Here is a 16796-nt window from a genome sequence, read left to right on the forward strand (position 1 = left end):
CTCCAAGGCCCTGAACATTCCATGAGACGATTCTCATGGAAGAGAAGAGGATTTGACCCCCGATCTAAGAAGACGATGGGCAGCGTGAGGACGCCTCTCATAGTGCTAGAGGACGGGATAATCCACGGGGCAAAGTCCACTGACATGCCCTTGTCCGTGGTCCTGCACAGTACCTGCATATGTACGAGAAACCTGTGCGTCCTGCGGGGCATCAAGGGCAATGGCATCATGCTGAAAATCCTGCAGTACATGATCCCCGCTGCACTGAACATCCTGCATATCGCCCCCTCCAAGTAGAGAGGACTCAACAAAATCATCCTGATCTGATATATCATCTCCCTGCAACGATGCGAGCTGATACATCCCTCTGCCCAGAAACATCATCTATCTGAGGTACAAGATCCGAGGAGGTCTTCCCATCAATCGCACCAGGGGGGCGGGCATGAGAGACAGCTCGCCACGCCTGGCGGACTGTAGGACGGGAAGGATCCAAGGGAGGTGGCGCCTGAGAAGCACGCTTGCGAGGCCTCATGTGACCCCGAGCCCAAGGGCAATCTCGAGCAAAGTGACCCTGTTGGTGACAAACTCGGCACTGATCGGGTTCAAGTGACCCTGTTGGTGACAAACTTGGCACTGGTCAGGTTTACCTGCAATCTCCATACGTTGCTTCAAAGGACCACTTGGGCCCAGAAGCAAAACATAGTCCTCAAAGAGCTCACTGTCACGGGCAAGAACCATGACCCTGGGGACAGCATCCGCCGAGGCAGTGACCACGTGGGCAGAAGATGTCGGCAAGGCGTGGAGGGGGGGCACTTGAAGAACCAGCCCAAAGGCGGCCCCATGGCCTCTAGCATAGGCCAATATGCACGAGGAAGACCTGGGAATCTGAGAGTAATCAGGAAACGGTTCCGATCTTTCTCAACAGGGTCAACATAGCTGGAGTAGGGAAGAATGGCAAAGGGCTGCCCTTCAAAAACTCCGAGGCTGCGTCCTCAGAATCAAAATCCACTTGGAAGAAACCTCTTCCAAGCAACCTGACATCTCGAAAGTGTGGAGCGAGGTCGGAAGGCAGAGCCGCTAGGACCCAATCCCGAGCCTGGAGACGGGAAGGGTGATTTGAAAATTTTCTGACAATGAGGGTCGTTTTGGAGTCTTTCTCGATTTCGGCGAAGACCGCGAGCTCGGCTTCGGAAAAAACAATGGTTCGCCTCGCTGAGGGAGAATGATTAGCCATGATGCTAATCGAAGAAAAAGGCCGACTTGAACCCGGACGAGGAGCAATCCTACCCAAGGGGAAGAGGCAGGCAAGGAGGCGGAGGAAAGGAAGGGAGGGTGGAAAAGGGAAAAGTAAAAAGGAAAGGGAAGGGGGAGGGGAAGATGGCTGGACACACAGGCGAAGTTGGGCGGGGGAAGGGCAGCACAACATGGGCTGCACAGAGGGATGAGGCGGAGGAAGGAGGGGAGGCGAATCAGTGCAAACAGGAGACAACAGCGAGAGGAAGAAGGGCGGGCAGAGGCAGGGGCGAACAGCGGTGGAGGAAGGATGGGAGGCGGAGGAGGCACAGAAGCGGAGGGGCGCAGGTCAAGGTTCGGGGAGCTAAGCTGATTTCCTTGTCTTCACAATTTCAGGTTGGTTTCTTTTGTAAGATTAGTCATTATGTATGCAGTGTGATATCGTGTGCTCATTACGCACTATGCACACATGTTTGGGGGAGAGAGAGAGGAGTTGAGCCCAAATTAGTCTCTTTAGTGTAAGTTTTAGGTTGAAAGATCACTTTGCTATGGTGCACATTAAGGGAACATATTGGACAGAAAAAAACTTTGGTTCTCTTCCCCTCCCCTCTCTCTCTCCCCCAAACATGTGTGCATAGTGCGTAATGAGCACACGATATCACACTGCATACATAAAGTGTAAGAGAAAATCAGCATTCTTGTTCCACTATCGGCTTCGATAGTGCTATATGCATCTCCTCTAAGAATCCTTGCTCTATATTAGTAACTTATATAGTGTTATTGTAGCTCAAATGACCTCTTTGACCTATAGTCATCAATTACCTTAACGATAGGTATAATTATTTTCACTCACCATGATTTGGAAAGTCCTTTGCAAGTGGCTTCATTGACCAGCTCTACAAGAATTGGTGCAAAGAGTCTAGTAGTCATGGGTAACCATTTTAGACGTGATGGATAGCCATAGGAAACCAACTAGGTTGGTCGAGGCATATCCATATCCACAGTATCAATAGAAGGCTGGTGAGGTGCATCGAGCAGCCCATCTGTATATGCACAAATTCGACACTTTGAAGAACTCTTTGGAGTTACAACTGCATGAGATGCCTGATAGGTTTTGTTTTTTGTTTTTTTTTGCCAAAAACTCCTGTTGTTTCAAAACTCAAGATGTCCATACGGAGTTTGACTGGCCTGGTGGTGAATGGTGCACAAAACTTCATTTTGTTGCCTTGAATTCATCACCATACCAGGCATTTGAAGGATTGGTACCCCCTGCCACCTCCTTTGTGGACTTGATAAGTTGATTGTGAAGGGAAACGACAGTTAGGCTGCTTTGTGAGGTGCTTCACTAACAACCGACAAGGTTGTAAGAGAGGCCGTACTACGGAGTGGTGGTATGAGACCATTTTAGAGCGAGATGGTAGTGAACCAATGCGGCTGCTAGGATAGAAAGACACCTGTATGCATGTGCGCACGGCAAGTGAGTGCGTGTGTGTGTTTTGTTAAGAGGGAGAGAGAGAGAGGTTGTATTAACGTCTACAAAAGAACCAAAAGCTATGTGAGAGAAGAAAGTGATGCAATATACCCATGAATAAACTGGCTGTCAAGAAAACATTAAAATGAAAAATAAAACCATCGGCCATAAAAAACAGGCCTGCATCACAATAATGTCCAGCACCAGCTGCCATTGATTTCATGTTTTTTGACTAAGATAATATACAAAGATCATGAACTATTACCCTAATTACCACCTTTACTTACCAACCATCACAACTTTTTCCCATCTTTTGTTTCCTTTAAAGAGTGTATAAAAGGCAAGGCTGATAGGGTAAATCTTTTACACTGGAAGGATTCAAAATGCTTAGGTCATGACAATGGATGTTGGAGCCCAGAACCAAAGGGAGGCCGCCCCATGAACTGCTGCGTTGAAGTCATTTGAGGAGAATATGGAAGCCCACCATCAGACGGAGGGGGTCTGCTGACGTTTTGCTGAGCTGAAGCCATTTGAGGGGGCCGGGTGAAGTTTTTCTGAGCTGATGCCATTTGAGGCGGCCTGGTGAAGTTTTGCTGAGCTGATGCCATTTGAGGAGGAAGCCTGGGGAAGTTTTGCTGAGCTGAAGCCATTCGAGGAGCTGGCCTTGGAAAGTTTTGTTGAGCTGAAGCCATCTGAGGAGCTGGCCTTGGGAAGTTTTGGCAAGCTGAAGCTATCTGGGGAGGCATTCTTGCTTGCATACGAGGCAATGTGCTCTGTTGTGGCATCGGCATCTGCTGCATCTGTGAGGCCATCCCTCCAGGTGAAAAAGGTTGTGGAGGGGATCCCATATATTGTTGTGAACCTGCCCCTAAAGGTGGACTCATTGGCATCCTTGACGGTGTAAAAATAGGTAGTATTTGGCTTGCTGGTGGGCTTAATCCTGGTTGCTGCCTATTTACCATCGTTGCCCCTGGTGGTGGCATCATTGTGCCCGGTGACATAAATCTAGTTGGTCCACTTGTGCCCATGGCTTGTGGAGGCAGCCTCAATCCTTCTGGCGGTGTTATGGGTTGTGCAGCAGGCTGTTGCACTGACCAGTTGGGTGTGGGTGGTTGTGGCATGGAACTCATCTGTTGCTGGAAACCTCTAGGTAAGAAACTCTGAGAAACGGGTCCTGCTTGTCCAATAGGTTGATTTGTGGGCCTCATTGGTAGAGATTGATTCATGGGCCTTGAATTATATTGTGGCATAGGCTCTCGAAATCCTTCCATTGGTGGCTCATAAGACTCTAATGGTGCCATAGCTCTTGGTGGTTGGGATTGCAGTGGCACAACAGACTCCGGTAGTGGCCTCGATCCAGGAAATTGAGATTGTGGAAATGGCCTTCCTAATGGCATTTGATATCGTGGTGGATCAAAAGATTGTGGAAGCTGCCTTACCCCGGGCATTTGAGATTGTGGCTGATAAAAAGACTCTGGAGATGGCCTTACCCCAGGCATTTGAGTTTGCTGAGGCCAGCTTGTTAGGGGTTGAGGTGGTGTAGGTTGGCTTTGCATGCCTGGCCTTTGCTCTTTCTGCTGGTCTCGAATCCATGCCTTAGTGGTTCCTTCTACTATCTGATGTCCTGAGGTATCCTCTACAGAAAAATCTCTGGCAGGTCCTCCCCTCTTTCTCATGATATCAGTAAGCATATTTGAGTTGGAGACCATCCTACTATCATAACTGGTGTCATTCTCTTGTGAAGAGACTAGTTTGTCGATGCTCTCTTCTCCTCTCTCCTCAATCCCTGCTACTTTCAATGCAGTATTCTTGAGGTTTTTTAGTTGCTCAGCTGTTTCCAAGACTTCGGCACGGATGTTCTTGTAGAATTTCAGGGCTGCCGGTTGGGTGTCTTCTGTGTCTAGCTCAAACTCTTGGTGGAGGGATTCCCCATCATCTTCAAAGATTTTAGGATTCAGATTGAAGGAGTACCTGGGTGCTTTGGACCTAGTCTGCAACCAGAAACACATACAAAATTCAATTCATTTAAACAGGAATCCTCCAAAAAAACTAGCTTTAAAAAAGCCCTAACTTACCTTGGCTTGCTGCTCTTGCACACGATACAAAGCATGCTCCACTTTAAATCTCAGCTTTTCTCTCGCCTCTTTCCCAAGCTGATATAAATAGAACAATCAGATTATTATAATGGTTCCTCCCCAGTATAACATAGCATGCCATCAGCAGGGGTCAACCAAAAAATACAATCACTGCTAAGACAGCCAGCCAGGAATGTCATAGAGCCTAGTGATCCCGCTAACAGAGAGAGGCGGAACCTCAACTGACCTGGACATTCCAGGATAACGTTCCCAATAAATGAGAGTGTGAGGTCGTCATCATTCTTGGTTTGGGGTTTTCTCTTGGACAGGTGTTCCTCTTCAGGTTATGGGTATCTCCTTGCCTAGGGAGGATGATGTACCGGTTTTCTTTTCTGTAGAGGATGGATGGCAGCTAGAGAGATGTGATGTGCAAGACCTTATTGAGGGCCCCCAGATTCATCCAGACATAGTTGTTGGTAGGTTAGGGAAGCACGTCTTTGTTGACCATCATCCCCCCCCCCCCCCCCCCCCCCCCCCAAGGGATGATCACAGAGAGTGTTAGCCTTTGGTTGTATGGTGGCTGCCCTATCAGACATTTGCCTTGGGACCCCGGTGAGTGGGAGTGGAAGGATGCTTGTAATCCTTTGAAAAGCATGCCTTTTTTCAGTTATACGGTGCGGAATTCCAGACATCTTATCTTGGGACACATTCAGAGTGTCCCTACTCTTAGACCCCATTGGAAGTATTTCGATTGACATTCACAGGGCATTTTGGCGGACATTGTGGCACAATTATAGGAAGCCACAGATTTCCTCCTTTATCTGGGTTTCCCTTCATGGTGGTTTGGCCACCAATCAGTGGAGGTCTACTAGTGCTTGCCCTGCATGTCCTAGATGTGCAAGAGTTTCGGAGTCAGTTTACCATTGTTTATGGAAATGCAGGGAAGCACAGAGGGTTTGGTCTGCGATTGCACACCTCTTTGGTAGGATTAAGAGGGATGCTATCATTTCTTTTGATTCTATCATTTGGTTGACACAGTCTGGGCCTCAGCTGAGGTTCGAGGGGACTGACAGGAGCTTGGCCATTATGGTTAGGCAAGGAGTTGCGCAGCAGTGTGGTCTTCAAGATTTGCTGCTTTCACACTTTGTCCCTCCGGCATAGAGGTTAGACAATTCTTGGGAGATTATTGCTAGCATCTCAGCTTGGAATATCTAGAAGGCTAGATGCACTGAGGCCATTGAGGGTACTCCCGTTCTTGTTTCTCAGTGTCTTTGCAGGATTTGGAGTGATATTATTCAGTGTCTTTGCAGGATTTGGAGTGATATTATTCACACCATTATGGCTACCTGGGCCAGAATCCAGGGATCTTTGAGGGCTGCGGAGAGGAAGCGCGCCCAATTTATGAGAGAGTGGGACATTGGTATCTTTTTCACATCCTCTCATTTGGGACCCTATTGGTAGCACAGGGCTCCTGATTGGTTGAGATCTCCACCTTGCTTGGTGTGAAATCTCCATTTTGTAAAATTTTTCATACTTAATAAAGGTCTCCTTTCTGAAAAAATAAAATAAAATAAATGAGAGTGTGGTCTGTTTCAGACCAACCCTCTTCCCCTCCTCTTGTCTCCATCATCTTGGCATGGCGCACACTGGAGGCCTGGTTTGAGGTATTCTCTCCAAGGCACAAGATGAGTTAGACAGGCAGCCCATCATTTGGAATGACTCCAATAATCGATGACAGATGGACTGACATCGATAGGCATTTTCTTAAGAAAGGGGTTATGGTGGATTTCCTGTTAACAAGTGGAAACCAGTTAGAGGAGTGCCATCCCGTGATTGTCTCAAATGCACAGCACCATGAGAGACATTTCAGAATTGCATTTGTGGATGCATAGTCTGAAAGCACAGGCAGATGATTGCAGTTGTTATGTCTCATAGCAGGAGACAACAGTATATTACATGGGCACACGGGGGTCCTCATATGATATATGAGGGCACTCTTGCACATTGTGCTGTGTATGCTGTGCAGGGTTCAGTCCTTATCATGATTTTGGCACAAGTGCACTAGAATAAGTCTGCATCTCACGCTATAGACTGGCTACACCATGTGCTACATTGTTAACAAAAAAGAATGAATCCATGTGAATTTCCTTAAGATTATGATTCCTTCTACAATTTCAGCACCCTCTCTCTTTTATCTTGTTTCTACTTGTTGAGTACTCTCCTTATTTTGTTATATCAAAATACTTCTTTAAATTGGCAATTCATGTCCACGGGTGTGCAGACTGGTGGTGGAGGATTTTGCTTCCCAGGGTAAGAATTTGGGTTCAGTACCCATCAAACCTGCCTCCGCTGGACCCACTATGGTTATGACTAAATAATACATCCCATTTTTAAAAAATGACTGACAGTGGACAGAGTGTTTACATATTCAATATTTTGCCCTTGTAGATAGTTTCCTTTTGTTTGGTGCATTCTATATAACTGCTTGACAGCTCCTGTTTCTATCTTGATTCTATTTTGTGCTAATGATTGTTCACCAGCCTGAGCTTTCCCTGCATGTAACATATTACATTAAGGGTAAGAATTTTCTTTATATCTCTGTTTATGTACACCGTATACATGTGAGAGAGGATCATACAGCATATGTACGTCCAGATCTCAAGAAAGTGCTATCTGCAATTTTAAGGAATTAAACACCTACTTTAGAAATACTCTGCGCAATCTTATTAGAGATTTGATCCATCTAGTGTGCGCCAAGCTATTGTAGCTTCTGGCATTTGCTATTTGAGTGTAAATTGTATTTGACCTACCTCCCAAGCACAAGTTGCACATTGATGGCAGGACGACTGAGTTCTTTCTCAAAAATAAGAGTTCTTCTAGAGAAAGAACCACTAGTTGGGACATATCATGTCCAAGAAGGGGATTCACATGGATCCAACGAAGCTAAGGCAATAGCAGATTGGCATGAGCTAAAGACAATATATGCAGTAAGGAGATTCATTGGGCATTTTGCACATGTCTCCTACTAATAAGAAGGCAAGTTTCCAGTGGACAACCCTAACGTAAAATCTTTTTGTGATCTTTAAGCAAGACCTACCACATTGATTATGCCAGATCTACAGAAGCCAATCACGGTTGAGTGCGATTCTTATGGAGATTGCACTGGAGCAATCCTCAACCACGAGGACCATGCAATTGCATCTGAGAACAGGTGACTACAAGCTACAAAACTATCTTTTGGAATGTAATATGGATGATGTGTGATCAGGCTCCAAAAATATCTCGTAGTGGACGAATTTCTAGTCAAGACAGAATATAAGAGTTTGCAATGGTTTCTTATGCAAGCAAAGTTGTGACACATATGAGATGTCCAACTTTCTCTCTATTTTCTATTCTACATAATCCTGAATGCTCTTGAAGGCCATAGGTACAGGCAATATCAATTGCCTACCATAAAGACATAAAAACTTATAAATTATGAGGGATTCTTATCACTTAGATGAGGAATTCCCACCAATACGGGTAACCATACAACATACAACAGGGGATACTACATGGGACACCAGATCACTCTTACTCCTTACAAAAAAACTATCTGATGATGATGAACAAGTTTTGTGTTGTTTCCATCCTCAGAAGTTGCCCCCTGCCTTCCCATCCCCCCTCCTCATCTGCTTCTTTGCATTTCCTCCCCCCCTAGCGTTTTTGGGTGTCTCCGCTCCCTCTTTTGCCATGCTATGCTCTAGACTGCCAACTCTTTTCCTATCCTCCCCCCCTATGCAGTTTTCCTTTCACCCCTCACTAGCCTCGTCCCCTCCTTGCTTCTCCCCCACACCTATAGGCTTCCCCCTGTCCTCCTCTCCTTTGTTTCTCCCCACTTTTTCTTCTCTCTCTCTCTTCCCCCCACCCCCCCCTCCCGCGCGGCGGGAAAAAGATTCTTAACAGAAAAACAGCCACGAAGGGCTAAATACAACCATGAAGGGCTAGATATGAACTCACCTCCATCAGCAGGGTGAGTATCAAGAACTCAAGGGGTGGAGAAAGTTTCTCTTCTCCTCTAGCTGGCCGCTCTATGAGGAAAAGGCTATCTCATACAGGGGGAAGGGGAGGGGGAGGGGGAGGGGGAGGGAATAACCACTCAGGTGGTCTGTAGTGCCAAGTGGGCTCACCACCTCTATCTGTAAGGAAAGGGCCAGGCCGCCAAAGCCTCAAAAAGGGTTCCCGCCGCTTTCGCATGTGGTCAGAGCCACCTTGTATCTTCCCCCACTGGCCATGGGGGTATGAATGATATCAAGCCATTTGCTCCTGATTGACTCCGCAGGCGGAGTGTGAGTGCCTCTCTTGTTCCTTTTTTATTTTTCTTTTTTCTTCTTTTCTTTTCTTCCCTCCCCCCCCCTTCCCCCCCCCCCCCCCCCCCTTCCCTTTATTCTCATGTCTCCCTGTTTTCTCTCACTTTGAGCAGCCCGCTTGCGCCGTGTTCACTTGACAGGAAGTAGTTTCCTTTGGCTTCTTCCCGTTAGGACTGCATGGCAACCACCTCATCCACCCCGTCCAAGGCCACCATCAGCTAGCTATCACCCATCCGAAGTGGACCTATTATAAGTTCATCGGTAGGGAGTGTTGCATAAAACATTTTCGCTTCTAAAACAGAACGGTTTTCAAAATACTTGAAGGAAATGTTTCATTGCCGAGAATCTGAAACGGATTACGAAATGTATGGATCAAAAATAGCAAAAAAAATCGAGTAGTATTTAAAATGATTTTACATTTTAGATTGCATAAATGACATTCCCTATGAGACCCCTACCCCTCTATCTATGGCAATGGAATCACACTATGGGTATAGCGACTCACTCGGATCTTCATATCACAATGTCCTAATGCTTAGCTATTGCGTCAGCTCCTCTCAATTTGACTAGAACAATCCTCACACAGGAAAGGTGAATGATTAAACTAAGTGTTTTCCCTTCATAATTCTCACAAGCAAGTCACATCGAGCGGCTCCTCCGAGCTCAACAAGATGTCCCAACTCCTCAATTATGATGGCAATGCGTCTATCCTTATTCCTGATGTGCCAACTAGGCTCCCAGGTTTTTCTCATTCTACACAATTCTATTTCATTTTGGAAAGTATCCACTTCTCAGGTCCACGTGATTGCCCACTTTCCAGTGTTTTCGACCAGATACATAGGCTCAGCCTAGCCCCATGCAATACCATGGGTCTAGCCTTCCACCCTTCACTAGACCTATAGAGCTAGTGTGAACTCACGAACCATAATCAAAAATTGCCATTTTACTCTCACACCACTTAAAAACAAGAGTTTACACACTCTCCTTTATAAAAACAGTCCTTCCAAAAGAAAACATACATCACACTGTTCTTTTCAAACTATGCATATATCATGTGTCCATGTCACACATCACATAAAAAATATCCAAGTAACACATCCGTGTCACCTCATCATCATCAATCTTCTCGCACCATGACCGTAATCCTTAAACAAGACGATACGCACCAATGAGTCCGAACACTCCTAGACCACTGTGACCGAAGGAGCCCTACAATGTCTCACATCCATCTCAACACAAGTGCCAAATAATCCTAGGAGTCGCTTCTAATGGTCGTCACCTTTCCTACAAGCACGAACACTCCAAGTACTGACGTCAAGAGCCACATATATCTAAGTACTTGCACCACGCATACTTATCCACCAAGCACCACCCTGCCTGTTTCACTCCAGAGTCGCTTCCAGTCCTCACACCAATCGTGCCAAGAGCACACCCACATTCGGCCGAGAGGGGTCAAGATCTCGGACGAGCGCCTTTTCGAGTGATGCATCCTACAAATGACACCCACACGGCAATCCATTAACTTGTGTGATACATTCACAAGCTTCCACAAACAAACATATGCAACACATGAATACAGAATTCCAAACAATTAAGGAGTATCTCAATAAAAATACACCATATTCACATCTGAAGCTGTGTAAACCATCGCAAACAAGCTCGACGAGACATAAGAGCTCTCTTGTCGAAACTCAAACAATTGAGTCCTCACGCAACATTTGAGAGGCTCTAGCCAGAGGATTGCACACATTGATGCAGCCATTCCCAACCACTGGATTACTGGATCTTTCTTGGAAGGCCGTCATCATTCTTGGTTTGGGGTTTTTTCTGGGACAGGTGTTCCTCTTCAAGTTATGGGTCTCCCCTTGCCTAGGGAGGATGATGTACCGGTCTTTTTTTATTTACAGGATGGATGGCAGCTGGACAGATGTGACGTGCAAGACCTTATTGAGAGCCCCCAGATTCGTCCAGTCAGAGTTGTTGGCAGGTTAGGGAAGCACGTCTTTGTTGACCCCCCCACCCCCCCAAGGGATGATCACAGAGAGTGTTAGCCTTTGGTTGTATGGTGGCTGCCCTATCAGACATTTGCATTGGGACCCCGGTGAGTGGGAGTGGAAGGATGCTTGTAACCCTTTGAAAAGCATGCCTTTTTTCAGTTATACGGTGTGGAATGCCAGACATCTTATCTTGGGACACATTCAGAGTGTCCCTACTCCTAGACCCCATTGGGAGTCTTACAGCATTTTGACTGACATTCAGAGGGTATTTTGGCGGAGATTGTGGCATTCTTATAGAAAGCCACAGATTTCTTCCTTTATTTGGGTTTCTCTTCATGGTGGTCTGGCCACCAATTAGTGGAGGTCTGTTTTACTGGTGCTTGCCCAACATGCCCTAGATGTGCAGGAGTTTCGGAGTCAGTTTACCATTGTTTATGGGAATGGAAGGAAGCACAGAGGATTTGGTCTGCAATTGCACACCTCTTTGGTAGGATTAAGAGGGATGCTATCATTTCTTTTGGTTCTATCATTTGGTTGACACAGTCTGGGCCTCAGCTGAGATTCGAGGGGACTGACAGGAGCTTGGCCATTATGGTTAGGCAAGGAGTTGCTCGGCACTGTTGTCTTCAGGATTTGCCACTTTCACACTTTGTCCCTCCGGCATAGAGGTTAGACAGCTCTTGGGAGATTATTGCTATCATCTCAGCCTGGAATATCTGGAAGGCTAGATGCACCGAGGCCATTGAGGGTACTCCCGTTCTTGTTTCTCAGTGTCTTTGCAGGATTTGGAGTGATATTATAACACCATTATGGCTACCTGGGCTAGAATCCAGGGATCTTCGAGGGCTTCAGAGAGGAAGCGCGGCCAGTTTATGAGAGAGTGGGACATTGGTATCTTTTTCACATCCTCTCATTCAGGACCCTATTGGCAACACAGGGCTCCTGATTGGTTGAGATCTCCACCTTGCTTGGTGTGAAATCTCCATTTTGTAAAAATTTTTCATACTTAATAGAAGTCTCCTTTTTGGAAAAAAAAACAATTGAGTCCTCTAGCCACAACACCTTTAGCATGATGTCTTGAAACTGTGCTAGGAGACCATCCAGCTTTTGCTTCAAAGAGGTTGCTAACTGAACAGTAGACTGCTGGCTACGAACATCAATCAAAGCGCACTCGGGTCTTTTTCTAATAGCTATTTGGGCCTGGATGTGTGAGATGAGTGGAATACCTAGAATGCTCTAATCCCACGAATCAAGACAGGCACAAGAACACCATCAACAATAGTGAATGTATCCAGCCTCCAATTAGAAATGGGTGCATAATCCCTAAACCACTGAATGTTGAGAATCATCATCCCCCAAAATAGGTGACACAATGAAGTCTCGTTGAAATCTGGCCTTCCATGAGTGCGAGCTGTTGAGCCTTATGAGATATGTGAGTGCGAAGACCGGGTGTGAACCTGTCTATGTCTAGATGATTTCGACGAGACCTTTGCACCCACTGCTCGAATGATGACAATCCACCTTTTACTCAATCTGGCTGCTCACCCCAGTCTATCAGATGGATGTTAAGAGTGCCTTTTTAAATGGCATTCTCAAAGAGGCGATGACGTCATTATTTATGGTTCACATCAAGCCAAAATGGCTTATATCATGGCACAGCTCAGACGAATTTTGAGATGACTGATCTCGGTCTTCTCTCATATTTCCTTGGCATGGAGGTGGTCCAACATCCTTATGGTATTTTTGTGTCTCAACAAAAGTATTGTCTCCAACATTACTTCCTACTTTCCTGATGGTGCTATCCCTGTGGCTACTCCATTGGATCCCACCGTCAAACTGTCAAAGGAAGTGGACTCGCCTCCATATGAAGAGCGACCCTACCGCCAAGTGGTTGGGAAACTAATCTGGCTCACAAATTCTCGTCCTGATATCTCCTATTGCACATCCATTTTAAGTCAGTATTTCAATGCTCCTAAGGGGCCACATTGGAGTTCAGCAATGAGGGTTGTTCGTTATCTAGCAGGTACCTATTTGTATGGACTTCACTACAGTTGTGGGATCACCCTGCGTGGTTACACGGACTCCGACTGGGCTGGTGATTTCGATTCCCGACGTTCTCATGGTGGTTATTTGTACTCCCTCGGATCTGCCCCTTTCTCTTGGTATAGCAAAAAGCAAGATACCATTTTGCAGGTTCTTCCACTGAAGCCGAATACTGGGCCCTCTATGACACCACCACTGAGGCTATGTATCTTCGTCAGCTTCTTTCGGAGATGTGCGACCCCATTGACACCGCTTCTATCATCTTCGTCAACAGTCAGAGTGCGATTGCCCTTGCTGGCAATCCTACTTTTTCTAACCGTACCAAGCATGTGGGTGTCCATTTTCATTTTACCAGGGAATAGGTTGAGCTTGGAACCATCAGACTCCAATACATTCCCACGGCGGACAACCATGCAGACATCCTTACGAAGTCTGTCAACCGCCCCATTCTCGAGCGTCTTCGCGATCGGATTGGCATCGGTCCACCACCATCATCCTCCGCACATTGAGACGGGGATCTTTCTCTCCCTTCACATTTTTTATCATTTTTGTATCAGGCACATGAGTCGGTGAAAACCCCATGAGGGCACGGCTCATGTGAAAACCCACTACATTGCATTTTTTTCCATCTTGCATTCCCTATGCACAGCATTCTGTTTTTGTGTTTGGGGCGCATGTATGAATGAAAACCCAAAAAATGGGTGTTCATGCATGTGAAAACCTCTTGCATTGTGGCATTCTTCCAGTACCTCCCAACTCAGAAGCCTCTACTCCGGTCTCAAATCACATGAATCCTCATCTTCGACAACCAAAGTTGTTTTTTCCCCTCTTCTCTCATGATCCCTTCTTGGTGTCAGAGGGGGTGTGTGAGAAGGGTATTTTACCCAGCCCAAAAAGGGCTATTTAGTCATTTCAACTTCACTTTTTATCTGCTGGCCGACCAGCACCCTCCCTTTCCATATAAATATGAGGCATATCCTTATGAACACATCCATCCAGAGTACTTCCCTGCTGGTCGCTTACTTCGGGTCTGTACCTCAGTGTTTTTACTCCCTACTGCTGCTGGATTGGTCGCCTACATCAGGGCAGATCATCTGCGTTCTTCTTCTCCGGCTGCTGTTGTTGGTACAGGCCGCCTACTATGACAGGTGGAACATACTCTCTTCTTTTGCTGAACTGGTCGCCTACATCAGGGGTGATCATCAGCGTTTTTCCTCTCCGGTTACTGCTACTGGTACAGGCCGCATACATCTACACTTCACTTCAGCATACTTCTGCGTTTTTACTTCAGCAGCCATCAGGACATCAGCGCTTACATCAGCGCTTACATCTCAGCTCACATCAGCCTTACATCAGGCATATATCGGTGCTTACATCAGGCTTGCTTCGGGACTGTTATCTGCGTTTTTGGGACAGAAGCCTTCTCTGCTCGTTCGGAGTCTCACGTAGAGCTCCTGTACTGGACTTTATCATTTATATACATATCACCATTGCATGCTGTGTGATTTACTCTGATCTCTCATATATTTGGTCCTTTGGTCTCTTTTGCCCTCGCAGGGTACAAGTGTACACTCGTCTTCTTATCCAACTGAGGAGAAATGACATCCTCAAAGCTGCCCATATTGAAGAGGACAATGAATTATTGTCCCTTCACTGTGCCATAAGCATGAATGAAGGCTTTCTTTTTCTCCTCAACCTCACCCTCCTACTTATCATCAAATATCACTGTGGATACTGTGTTTAAGGCAGGTAAGAGTTGGATGGCGTTAGTGGCCGATGTGGGAGGTGTAGATGCAGCTATAGCGGTGGCTTCTGTGGAGGCAGAGGTCTTGGAGGCTTGTACAACCTGCCACTTGATACAATCTTTCTTGCCATGCCCCACGGTGTGGCAGAAGAAACATTTGTTCTTCCCCTTAAACCGCGTTGTGCTCTAGGAATCTTTCTTGTTCTCTTTGCTAGGGTAAGCTCCCTTCCCCCCCTGAGATGATAACTGTTGGGTGGTGGATGACTACTGTTGGGGTTTGGTGCTAGCCCGGGCTTACCTCCATTCAGCATCATTTCCTAATTCTGAGCGAGGGTGAGAGCCCTGTCATATGACTGTGGCTCAAAATTACGTACAGTAAACCTAATATTAGTATCCAAACCTCTAATGAGATGCTTCAATTTATCCTTCTCGGATATACCTGACTATTGTGCTGACATGATTACTTTATTAGAGTATGTCAATACGGGAGACCCATTTTGGGAGAGTCTGTAAAACTCATCCTCGAGGTTGGTCGTGTATTGGGGAGGTAGAAATTGTTTTTTGACATCGGACATGAAGGTGTCTCATACATAATGTGGAGCCCCTGTGATCACGTCTATATGTAGACTCGACCAATGCTGCCACTAGGTAACTGCTTCACCGGAAAGGTGAGATGCCGCTAGGTGGACACGATCTTGAGGATCTGAAACCTTTGCCAATGGAAAATATGCTACAAATTGATGAATGAATTGCATGACTGCAGCATGATCACACTTAACATGATACTTACTAAGATCTGGTTGAGCTCGTGTGACGGTGGTGGTTGGAGGGAGAAGAGACTGCATATTTGCCTGCATAGTGGCTATCAACTGCTAGTTCTGGAGTTGTAGTTTGGTAGGAGTTGGGTCAAAATGCAGATTCCCTCAAACTTTGATAGCTTAAAAGAGACACAGTTGTAATGCTTGATATTTAGGAGTCTCTGAGAGGGAGAGAGGTATGATATCCCCTAGGTACGAGGATTCACTAGATCCTGGAAAGGATGGATATTATGTTACAGCTAGCAGATATTTGTTTTGGTCGTTTCAAGTTTCCAATTCCATGAGGAGTTGGAGGATTGAAGGATGGTTTATATTCTTTAGGGACCCGCTGAGAAGGTTCTGTTTTTGTGGTTCTTCCTGGATACATGGCTATGTGAATTGGATAGACATGTCTAAACCTGATTTCGGAGACAGTTGATAAAGGTGGCTAGTTTCTCCTTCATTTATTTTCAAGAGTGGGAATGTCCTAAGTGGGGAGGAATGTTATATGCCTAGTCTTGGGGTTCAGGACTAATCCAGTAGGGTTAGGGGAGCCCTAGGATAAGGAAAAATAGTCTTAGATGGGTGACTAAGGTTCAATATTAATAAATCTAAGCTTATTGGCTATTTATGATTAGACCGTTATTTAAAAAGCACTATATAAGTGAGTCTTGGGTTATTACTGATTCATTGTGGTCTGGACCTAGACCAAGAGGCTTACTCCTGCCATGGACATGGCGGATCACGGGTAGTCTTGCCGAGGGCCCTTGAGGGTAGGCACTGGGGATACGGGGCGCCAAGACTGACTTGCATGGACTCATGGGAGTGGAACCTTAGCCCACTGGCTCGAAGGAAATTTGCGGACACGCACCTGCGGTTGGTTGGTGAGCTTGCCTACACCCTTTATGGGTTTCTCTAATCTTGTTTGTGCGTGTGTATTAGGTTGAATCTTGCAGGGATCTTACATCAACTCACACAAATCGTGTGGCTTTGGGTGAAATCTTCCTGTCATGACCCTGTGAAAATGGAACAACACAAGTGTGCGCATGGTGGTTGCTGAGCAAAATAAATATTAAATGATTCATAT

General features: G+C 46.1%; 2 protein-coding genes across 3 annotated transcripts in view; both read right to left on the minus strand.

Annotated features, from left to right (window-relative positions):
- Positions 1-2805: 2805 nt before the first annotated feature.
- On the minus strand, positions 2806-4713 carry LOC147629966 (uncharacterized). The gene has a single exon (XM_086811011.1). The coding sequence runs from the start codon at positions 4711-4713 to the stop codon at positions 3097-3099; it is 1617 nt and encodes a 538-aa protein (XP_086667137.1). The 3' UTR covers positions 2806-3096.
- LOC147629967 (uncharacterized) overlaps positions 2806-16796 on the minus strand; it is a 75954-nt gene continuing 61963 nt past the window's right edge. For both annotated transcript variants that reach the window (XM_086811520.1, XM_086811519.1), the window contains exons 9-10: positions 4780-4857; positions 2806-4695 (exon numbers count right to left, since the gene is read on the minus strand). In XM_086811520.1, coding sequence (XP_086667646.1) covers positions 4823-4857 — 35 coding nt within the window. In that variant the 3' untranslated portion in view covers positions 2806-4695; positions 4780-4822. The remainder of the gene's footprint in view (positions 4696-4779; positions 4858-16796) is intronic.

The sequence above is a fragment of the Cibotium barometz genome, chromosome 17, assembly GCF_041138505.1.
Source record: "Cibotium barometz isolate CiBa-2024 chromosome 17, ASM4113850v1, whole genome shotgun sequence".
In the NCBI taxonomy this organism is placed as follows: domain Eukaryota; kingdom Viridiplantae; phylum Streptophyta; class Polypodiopsida; order Cyatheales; family Cibotiaceae; genus Cibotium; species Cibotium barometz.

Excerpts from the sequence above, each read along its gene's own strand:
- LOC147629966 (XM_086811011.1), bottom strand. The coding sequence starts at position 4,713 with ATGTGTTTCTGGTTGCAGACTAGGTCCAAAGCACCCAGGTACTCCTTC.